Raw genomic sequence first — 10,958 nt, 5'->3', positions numbered from 1 at the left:
TGTAAATTTTTTTAATTTGTGTTGTACGTGTATATGTACGTGTGTGTATATATATATACCTAAATTTAAAAATGATAATAGTAAAAAAAAAAAAAACATATGAAGGAAATTTTATAATTTTTTAAATATTTCTAATAAATCTTTATATTTTCTAATTTTATATTACAAATATTTGAATTTTATTTTAATTTTATGTCTAATAAATTTTTTTTTTTTTAAATTTAAAAAATTTAATTAAATAATTAAAAAAAAATTAGGACATATTAATAAAAAATATAAAATTGTTGGACGAAATGGTAATTGAACATAATAATAATAATAATAATTAAAAAAAAAAAANAAAAAAAAAAAAAAAAAAAAAAAAAAAAAGAAGTCGGCTCAAGAACAAGTGAGCCAATCTGTGGAAAGGTTAACGGCAACCACAAGATGCGGCAGTGACGTTCACAAGCAAAGCTTTTATCCTTTTCTTCTTGCTTGTGGCTGTGGCTCTCTCTTCTTCTTCTTCTTCTTCATCAAACTCACTCCCCCTCCTTTCTCTGGTCGACATTAATGGCGGCTAAGATTTTACCATCTCATCTCTATCCTCTTCCTTCCCCATCTCTCCCTCCCAGTTCCTTCTCCGCCGGAGACCTAACTCCACGGCCATGCTTTGGCGGACCTCGCACTCATTTCAGGCCGCAGAGATCGGTAGCGGTCAGAGTCAATGTGGAGCCGCTCGTCGCTTTTCAAGACCACCACAACTCCGCCTTCCTCCTGGCTGAGAGTGTCGGCTATTCCACGGCCAGTTACTACACTTCTCTTGGCCTTTTCGTCATCTCCGTTCCTGGCCTGTGGTCTCTCATCAAGCGATCCGTCAAATCCAAGGTTATTTATAAATTCACCTCCGGTGCAATTCGAATTACATCGTTCTGTTATTTCTCTGTTTATGTTGTGTATTGATTGAATCGCGTCGATTAGGTTGTGAAGAAGACATTCGTTAGTGAAGGAGAATCGAAGAAGGCGCCAAATCAGTTTGCTGGAGAGATTCTGTCGTTCTTCACTCGCAATAATTTCCAAGTCACAGACAGAGGCGAAACGATTACGTAATGCGATTTTCTTTTGGAATTTGTTACAATTTTGTGATTCATTTTTTTCTGAGTGTTAGGTTCAATTGCATTGAATTAACTTCTGGATGTTCGATTGATGTTTAATTGTGAAGGTTTGAAGGAACTATGGTGCCGAGTCGAGGCCAAGCGGCGTTGTTGACATTTTGTACGTGCATTAGCTTGGCCAGCGTTGGTCTTGTTCTGACCATAACATTTCCAGATATTGGCAACAATTGGTTCTGGCTTAGCAGCTTGAGTCCCTTAGCGTAAGTGCCACTGAACTTCTCGCCTATATATTAACACCGACTCATGGCATGCATGCTTGTTTGATAGCCATTTTGAAATTACTAGAATCTTGATCATTCAAAACCAATGTTTCAAAGAAGTTTGAATGATTAATGACATATTTGAGATCGATTTTACGAAAGCTATTTTAATTAATCCTTTCAAACACGTCTGCCTTTGAATCATGAGCTCCTTCATTACCCAATCCAAAACTTGAATATTCAAAATTTTCAAAATTCTTATCTAATGAATAAATAAATATCCTATATACCTTGACATTTTCTTACATCTTTGATTATGCTTTGTGATTGAAGTTTGGATCAAGATTTTCTGATCTAATGAATAAATTAATCCTTTCATTTGATAATTATTTTATTTTAAAATCTTAAAATTTTGTTGCTTCTTCTCAATTTACCAATTATGGTTTTCATCTCCTAAACAAAAGCAAATTTTTTAAAATATTTTTTTTTAATTTTCAAAATATGACTTAGTAAATTACTACGGATCAAAGTGTTTGCCCATTTTCTTTAATCTAATAGATGCATATATTTCATTGATCAAAGTGTTACCCTTTTCTTTAATCTAATAGATGCATATATAATTGAACTCAATAAGTCGAGTATCTATCATACACATGCATATATTCAAATTGTATGAACTACAATTTATCTAATAGATGCATATATTTCATTGATCAAAGTGTTACTCCTTTTCTTTAATCTAATAGATGCATATATAATTGAACTCAATAATATGCGAGTAGAAAATTCGAGTCTCTATCATATAGATACATAAATTCAATGATCTTAAAATTTTAATTAACTTTTTATAAAGGAAGTCTTAATAATATCATAAACAGGTCTCTCAAATTCAAATTCTATCTATGATCTTAAAATTTGAGATATCTGATAGAACGTTATAATCTAATCTGAGGCTCTTGGAAAACTGCAGAGGAGCATATTACTGGGTGAAAGCATCAAGAAAGGAGGAGATCAAAGTTAAAATGATAGTTGGAGAAGATGGAAGCCTGGGAGAGATTATTGTTCAAGGAGATGACCAGCAGGTAGAGCAAATGAGAAAGGAGCTTCAATTGAGTGAAAAGGGCATGGTCTATGTCAAAGGTATTTTTGAGCAATGATTATTATCAGTTCATCTTCTTCTTTTTTTTTTTTTTTTTTTTTTTTTCTTTACCATAGTTGTAGGAATCTTCATGAGTTACATTCAATCAGTCCAGATTCTGGAAAAGAATTGAAACTCGTACAACAATTTTCCAACACATGAATCATAGCATCAAAATTCAATATGGCCACATGGATCTTCTAATCTCTCTCTCTTTCACTCATTCAGTCAAATTATTTTAGATTCATTCATGAGTCAAGTAGTGTTACAGTGTTCTCACTGCAATAAAGATTTCTAAAATGAAACAAAACATGTCTGCAGCTTATATCTGCTTTTGATATAACTCGAGGGTTTCGAACCTCTTATGTTATGTCGAAAATAAGAGATCGGTTTCTTAACCGATCAAAAGCTTGTTTTCATCCAAGAAGGTGTAGGTAGGTACCTCCAAATTGTATGGTGCTGGTCCTTTACGGATCCTACCAGAGATATCGTAATGGGAACCATGGCATGGACAGAACCATCCACCGTAATCGCCAGCATTTGGCAAGGGAATGCAACCAAGATGCGTGCAGACGCCGACCACGATAAGCCACTCTGGATTTTTAACTCTCTCTTCGTCCTGCTGCGGGTCACGAAGAGATCCAATGTCCACACTATTTGCTACCTTAATATCGTCCTCGGTTCGGCGCCTGATGAATACTGGCTTTCCACGCCACTTAACTGTGACGGTAGAGCCAGGCTCAATACTTGAAAGGTCAACTTCGAGTGAGGCCAGAGCAAGAACATCCTTACTGGCTGACATGCTAAGGACAAACTTGAGAACAAGGAGACGAATCAAAGAAGCATAGACAAACCGACCACCTGATAATACAAAATATGCAAATGCACGCTTGCTGGGGTCACCAGGAGGAAATCGCTCGTGATTGTATTCGTCATAGACGATCTTTGAAGAAGGGTTCTTAATGGCAGCTACAGTTGCAGGGATATCCAGAATTAAGCCATCATCCTTAGTTGAGGTCAATGCATCAGAAGCAAAACCTAGCGGAGCCATTTCCATAAGATCATGAAACCACGCCAGACTGAAAAAGAAACAGTCTTGCATAGAGTGTCGAATCACAAATTATAATCGAAAAGCTCATGCTCGGCCTTTTAACGATTCAAGTAATCGTTAAAGACAGATTCCAAATCCGAACGATATAATAGCCTTTTCAATGTTTAATTTTAAGTATCCGACATAAAACCAAACTATAAAATGCCACTATATATAAAAAAGCAGGCCTCTAAACCATTTCCAGTGTAGATTTCTTACCAATATTTCTATCCTCGACTTTCGAACAAAGCTAGGGAGTAAAGCCCCACAATTAGTCGTGATAAAACTTGATCTGAATTAGTTGTTTCATAAAGAAGCAGTTTGATGCATTGCAGAGGCATAGAAGATCAATTCTCAAGATAACAAAAGCATTGTGCAATTGTTCTTACTATGCCTAATTTCTAGAGCAAATTTTAAGGATTTTCAAGGTGAGTTCGAATTTCAGTGCCAATGCAATACGACTAAAGTGATCCAATCTTTTTTTTTTAGCAGAAACTGTGAAGCTATTTCACAAAGGATTATCTTTAGTGTTTCCGGGCGTGCGCCTTTAGGGCGGGCTTTCCTTCCACCAAAAGGTACATCAAAAGACAAACCTCGGTTCGACATTGCAAGAAATAGTGTGTTTTTCTTCAAATTCAAAAACTTCAAGGCAAAAAAGAGCAGGGCTCTGGAGAGACAAATGGGTAGGATTCATTCCCGGATCTTTTCCTTATATCTCAGAAAAACAGTTCGAAAGTACCGCAACTTGGGGAACAATGATTGGAATCTTGATTTTAGGAGAGATATAACGGATAGAGAATTTGAAAGTTGGATTGGGTTGATAGAATTGATAGATACTGCAAGGCTGGGAGATGGTATGGACAAAGCTTGCTGGTCCCTTGAGAAATAAATTCCCTAGGATTGCTATGATTTGGGAGTTTAATGTCCCAAACAATGTAAAAAGCTTTCCTTTAGAATCTTGCTTACAAAAGCTTGAATACCCATGACAGAATACAAAGGAACCTTGGAAATTGGAATCTATCGACATCGGTTCGGAGTTTGTGATTAAGGGGAGAAGAAAATCCAGAGCACCTATTCCTCCAGTGTCTGAGGTTGGGGTCAGATTGTACAGCATTTTGGCCTGACTTTGTGCACTCCAGAGACAGTTTTGGAGTGGCTTTTTGAAGCCTTAGAGGAAAAGCTAAAGCTAGATTTTTGTGGAGATGTGTGCCTCAAGCTTTAGCCCAAGCGATAGTGTTCTCTTTGGGCTTTCCCTCAAGGCTTTTAAAATGCTGCTAGGGAGAGGTTTCCACACCCTTATAAAGAATGTTTCGTTCTCCTTCCCAACCAATGTGGGATCTCACCATCCATCCCTCTTCGAGGTCCAGCGTCCTCGTTGGCACTCGTTCCCTTCTCCAATCGATATGGGACCCTCTCAATCCATCCCTCTTCGGGGCCCAACGTCCTTGTTGGCACACCGCCTCGTGTCCACCCCCATTCGGGGTTCAACCTCCTCGCTGGTATATCGCCCAGTGTCCGGCTTCCAGCTCTGATACCCTTTGTAAAAACCCAAACCCACCGCTAGCAAATATTGTGCTCTTTGGGCTTTCCCTTTCAGGCTTCTCCTCAAGGTTTTTAAAAGGCGTCTACTAAGAAGAAATTTCCACACCTAGAAAGAAAGAAACCGGAGGATCTCCAAAGAAAAGACCTACACTTCTGAAAGGATGCTGAAACAAACTAATTGAAAGACGCTACAATACTGAAAACAGAAATTCTTATGAATGGATGCTTCTGGAATTCCCTATAGCCTAGTTCATTTTTTCTTATGCTAGTTCTACATTATTTCATACAAGTAACAGGATCAACAATCCCCCCGTACCTTCTTATCTGTTGCGTAGATTAATTGATCAAAAAACATCTCTATTTCTCGTAGAGTAATTTAAAATACTGCTAGCAAATTATGTTGATGGTATAATTCAAATTCAAGCAGTTGATCAAACTCATCCCAATAGTAACAAAAACACTCTACATGGGGAAGACAATGGCTTAAACTTTGTAGATAACAACCATACTCTTTCAACAACAATAAATTATACCCAACAAAATGCAGGAAAAAATAGGTAATGAAGATCCCATATTGATAATGGTGAGCTTTTACAGGAATCAATTCAAAAAACACTGCCAACGAAGAAGAAAGCGATTGTTTCGGTGAAGATGATATCGTTAAAATGCCCCGAGAATACCAAAAAACACCTTTCACATTTTGACATTATTTTCAAAACGAGAAACTAATAAGCAATAGCATGATTCAAAATCATCAAAGAAATCAAACAGTGGACCAACAAAGATGAATACCGATCCATATCTACGATAACTGAACAAGGATTGCCCTTTCAAACAGCGAACAGGACATCGCATCGCGACAAAAACAACCTAAAAAACGAAATGAATCGACCACGAGCAGGAAGAACAAAAAGAAATCCAGAAATAAAGAACCAAGTCCTAACCTCTACAATTGCGACCAAAGTGAGGTCCGGATGGGAAGGTGTTGAAGAATCCACCGGATCTGAAATCATTGGAATCACCGGAATCGACGATCTTATGAGAACCGGGGAAAGAAGAGGAAATAGTGGGCCTGAAATGCGAAGAAGAGAGTGAGGAGAACCTTCGAGCCGCAATCCTCAACATCTTCGTCCACCTTTTGGTTATGCAGAAATGAATGGAGAAGGAGGGTTGGATTTGGAAGGATATTGAGAATTCAAGAGGAGGCGATGGAAGAACAGAACCGGTCTTCTTCCCCCGATTCGCAGGAGTGGTATGAGCAATATATATTTGACCTCAACCTTGTTTACCTTACTTCAGCTATCGTTATACTTCGATTTTTTTTAGTAAGGTTTTATTCTTATTAATGTAATTTCAAAATATTTATTTTACTCCACCGCTTCATTTTATAATTTTAAAGTTAAATTAATAAAAATACTCTTTACTATTTATTTTATTTTAAGAATACTTCTAATCTTTTGAAAATTTAAATATTAACTTAAAAAAATGCAGTTAAACTTTAAATATATTTACTATTAATTTTTTAATAAAAATTACGGTTTGACTTTTAAAATGGCTTAAAAATTACCCTTTCACTTTTTAAGAGTGTTTAAAAAAATACCATTAATTTTGTAGATATTTTTTTATATTCTTAAAATTTCATAAATAATTTTTTTAAGATGATATTTATATATTTACTATTAGTTTTGAATAAAAATTACAGTTTGTCTTTTAAAATGACTTAAAAATTACCCGTTTAACCATTAATTTTATAGATATTTTTTTATTATTAAAAAAGTTTAACTAATATTTTTAAATTTTCATCAATATTTTTTTAAGATGATATTTATATATTTACCATTAGTTTGGAATAAAAGTTATCGTTTGATTTTAAAATGGCTTAAAAATGACCCTTGACTTTTTAAGAGGATTTAAAAAATACTATTTAAGTTCATAGATATTTTTTTATTATTAAAAAAATTTAACTAATATTCTCAAAATTTCTTAAATATTTTTTTTTAAGATGATATTTTTTAAATTTTTTTAAAAGTTATTTTTTAAAGAAAATATAAAATTTAAAAATATTTTTATTAATTTAGCCTATCCCATGCATCAAGAACAGCATAAGATGAAATTAAAGTAGAATTAATTCCCTAGAACGACAAGAACGTTTCCTTGTCTCTCCAAATCTGGAAGGTGAGGAACGACCCTAGTCGTTCTATATATCGGCAAAACGTGCAAGGACATTTCTCACCCAAATTGTCCCTATTTTCGACCATAATGTTAAGAAACCGAGCTTTCATGGTGAAATGAAATGAAATAAATCAAAATAAATCAAAATAAATCAAAATTTGGTAGCTATTTCACTATCAAGTCAATTACAAAATCACAAGATCTCACCTTATGGGTCCCAACACCCATTCAAGCAACTTATTCAGATTCATTCATGCACCAACCAAGATACAGCTACAGTATTCTCATTACACAAATATTAACTCAAAGAAATTGCGTGGAAGAAAAGTATATATATGTGCCAGCAGTAGATCTTCGACATTATCTTATCATTGATGAAGGTTCCAAACCACTATAGACCCAGAAAAAGAGCTTGATTTCTTAACCAATCAAGAGCTTGTTCTCATCCAAGAAGGTATAGGTAGGTACCTCCAAATTGTATGGTGCTGGTCCTTTACGGATCCTACCGGAGATATCGTAATGGGAACCATGGCATGGACAGAACCACCCACCGTAATCGCCAGCGTTCGGCAAGGGAATGCAGCCAAGATGCGTGCAGACGCCGACCACGATAAGCCATTCTGGATCCTTAACTCTCTCGCCATCCTGCTGTGGGTCACGAAGAGATCCAATGTCCACACTATTTGCTAACTTAATATCGTCCTCAGTTCGACGCCTGATGAATACTGGCTTTCCACGCCACTTAACTGTCACGGTAGCACCAGGCTCGATGCTTGAAAGGTCAACCTCAAGTGAAGCCAGAGCAAGAACATCCTTACTGGCTGACATGCTAAGGACGAACTTGAGAACAAGGAGACGAATCAAAGAAGCATAGACAAATCGACCACCTGACAATACAAAATATGCAAATGCACGCTTGCTGGGGTCACCCGGAGGAAATCGCTCATGATTGTATTCGTCGTAGACTATCTTTGAAGTAGGGTTCTTAACGGCTGCTACAGTAGCAGGAACATCTGGAACTAAGTCGGTTTCCTTTGTTGAAGTCAATGCATCAGAAGCAAAACCTATCAAAGAGTTATTTCTATAAAATCATAAAACTTCACCGTAGGAGAAAGAAAGAATCATTCATAATAAAAGGGCTGAATTACATAATAAAAATTGAAAAGCAATCATCCAATCAATCACCTAGAACAGAATGGCCAACGTCTAAACCATTTAATGAGTACCAAATCATAACATGCCAGTACACCTTCTCCACTGAAGGTTACAAACAAGAAAACAAGCAAGCCTCTAAACTGTTTCCAGAGTGCTAACAAATTTCAAGCCAATGTTTCAATCGACGACTTTCACAAAAAGTTTGGGAGTAAAAGAAACTCCAATCAGTTGCACACGTAAAGGTTATTTTCTATGACATTTGATTGTCAGAGATCTCAAAAGTTGGAACCTAGAAGTAAATGTAGAAACGTGCATAGAGGAGATACCAGAGATTCAGAGTAAATGTCCAAAACCAAAAAGTTGGGTCACAATGGCCCGGCAATTTTGCTGAAACAAATACGAAATAAATGATTGCCACATTTAACAATAGCGTGATTTGAGTAGTTTGAAAGATAGATGAGAAGGAAGCTATATATATTTGGGATTAAAAAAATCATTGATAGTATGAAATTACAAAAGATATCTTGAAAAATCCTCTTGTTTCTTTCTTGCCAAAGGGTCGATCAGTATGCACGAATATAATTCTTCCAGAGGACCTTAGAATATGCAACTACTCACAAAATGGTGCTATGGTTCCCTTTGGAGTCTATTTCATAGTGCCATAGGATTGTAGCATTTAGCGAGCATACAGGCCTCATTGAGTTGAGTGCAACCTTTCAATTTGTGAGGTTTAAGGCACATTCAAGAACCTTTGGAAGCTAATTTGTTTGGTTTTCTTTCTTCAAGTGCTTAAAATTTACTACTAGGGAGAATTGTTGGTGGGAATTAGTCCCCTTTGCCTTTCTGTCCTCATCTCCATCACCCTTCATCCTTGAAATATGCCTCTATTGCTTTTCTGATGGGTTAGAACCCCAAAATGGTCAAGGCTTTTTCTTTCTTTCTATCAGGTATTGCATGAGGAATTGAAACGATTAGCTTCATATAAAGCTCATTCTTTCGGTTCGTTGTAGGACCTGGATGGTGAGTTTCTAACAGGTATTAATGCACTGAACTTTATCAGAACATAAACTCTAAACTGAATGATTCTAACCTCTCTTAGAGAAGAAGAAACACAACTCTCGCACTTAAACTTATACACTCGAAGTGGACACCATAGCAACCACAATCGAACCACCAAAACCTTGTACCATTTGAAACATCAGTTCCTTAGAGAAGTACGAGTCTCAGCAGTATAGCATATATATAAAAGCATACAGTGAAAGAATTGGAAAACAAAGAGAAGGGGTTGCTTCAGCAATGGGATATCATCCTATTGCTGTAAATAACAATTCAATGGATCCAAAATGAAAAATGAATGTGCAGTGCAAACACGATGGTAGAACAAGTTAAAGATTTGGACAATAAACGGTGGAAGATTCAAACATGAACACTACGAGGAAGTCATTGCATCGGCCAAGTGATATGCCCCAAAAACACTATTTTCACAACGAGAAATGAATGTGCAAAACATGATTCAACATCCTGATGCTGCCTACATAGAGCAGATCAATAAAGACGATTATCGAACACCATCTACAGCTAAAAAACAAGTATCGCTACACAAGCAAGTGACACAATACTGCAAGTCAGATATAAAATAAGGATTTTCCCTTTCAAGCAACAAAAAAGGCAACACATGTCCACAAAATCAAGCCCTAAAAAACGTCATAAATCGATTAAAACCAGAAACGAGAAACAAACAAATTCCAACCTCTACAATTACGATCGAAGAAGGGTCCAAAAGGGAAGGTGTTGAAGGAGGTGACGGATCTGAAATCATTGGAAGGGGCGGAATCACCGCCATCGATGATCTTGTGAGAACCAGGCAAAGAAGAGGCAATAGTGGGCCTGAAATGGGAGGAAGAGAGTGAAGAGAGCCTTCTCGCCGCAATCCGCAACATCTTGGTCAAGAAAAATCGTAAACTTCCGCCGGAAAAAAAAAATGGAACAGAAAAAAACAGGGTTTCGAGGGAATTGGATGATCGGAACGGTGGCTGCAAAACCGCCTTCTTTTTCCCCCAATTTGCAGCAGAAATTTGACCCCATACTAGTTTGGCATAGACGGTGAGCATTTTGACACGTGTCTCTACATTTTCTTCTTCTTGACCCTTTTGCCCTCTGCAACTAAATCTTGGGGCCCACCTCGAACAAATCTACCCTTTAACTGCGATGAAACATAATTATTTTTTAATTAATTATTTTAAGCTAAATTAATAAAAATACACGAAACTTCAATAAAATATTCTTCAACTTTTTAAAACATTTTAAAAATATTTTTTAAATATCTTTAAATTTTCAAAATTAGTTTTAAAAGTTACATTTAAACTTATTTTTTTAACTTAAAAAAATACACTTAAACTTAAAAAATAAAAAATAAATAAATAAATATTTTTACATTTAGCGTCACATTTAAAAAATATTTTAAAGGATAATTTATGAGATGTAATAGACAATTTTTATCTAATATTTTT

At 35.9% G+C, this 10,958-nt stretch overlaps 3 protein-coding genes across 3 annotated transcripts; 1 reads left to right on the top strand and 2 right to left on the bottom strand.

Moving 5' to 3' along the window:
• The first annotated feature begins 424 nt into the window (after nt 1–424).
• Nucleotides 425–2,679, top strand: LOC111808347 (protein COFACTOR ASSEMBLY OF COMPLEX C SUBUNIT B CCB1, chloroplastic). The gene is made up of 4 exons (XM_023694269.1): nt 425–864; nt 958–1,082; nt 1,199–1,351; nt 2,322–2,679. The coding sequence occupies exons 1-4, from the start codon at nt 550–552 to the stop codon at nt 2,506–2,508; spliced, it is 780 nt and encodes a 259-aa protein (XP_023550037.1). The 5' UTR covers nt 425–549; the 3' UTR covers nt 2,509–2,679.
• LOC111808346 (cytochrome b-c1 complex subunit Rieske-4, mitochondrial-like) lies at nt 2,637–6,415 on the bottom strand. The gene is made up of 2 exons (XM_023694268.1): nt 6,066–6,415; nt 2,637–3,527 (listed from the first exon to the last, which is right to left on the bottom strand). The coding sequence occupies exons 1-2, from the start codon at nt 6,244–6,246 to the stop codon at nt 2,884–2,886; spliced, it is 825 nt and encodes a 274-aa protein (XP_023550036.1). The 5' UTR covers nt 6,247–6,415; the 3' UTR covers nt 2,637–2,883.
• A 1,025-nt stretch (nt 6,416–7,440) lies between these two features.
• LOC111808345 (cytochrome b-c1 complex subunit Rieske-4, mitochondrial-like) lies at nt 7,441–10,526 on the bottom strand. Its single transcript, XM_023694267.1, has 2 exons — nt 10,199–10,526; nt 7,441–8,357 (listed from the first exon to the last, which is right to left on the bottom strand). The coding sequence occupies exons 1-2, from the start codon at nt 10,386–10,388 to the stop codon at nt 7,714–7,716; spliced, it is 834 nt and encodes a 277-aa protein (XP_023550035.1). The 5' UTR covers nt 10,389–10,526; the 3' UTR covers nt 7,441–7,713.
• Nucleotides 10,527–10,958: the final 432 nt, after the last annotated feature.

The sequence above is a fragment of the Cucurbita pepo genome, chromosome LG13 (genome assembly GCF_002806865.2).
Source record: "Cucurbita pepo subsp. pepo cultivar mu-cu-16 chromosome LG13, ASM280686v2, whole genome shotgun sequence".
Taxonomy (NCBI): Eukaryota; Viridiplantae; Streptophyta; class Magnoliopsida; order Cucurbitales; family Cucurbitaceae; genus Cucurbita; species Cucurbita pepo.
Note: the sequence above shows the minus strand (reverse complement) of the source record. Positions and strands in the feature narration are given on the sequence as shown.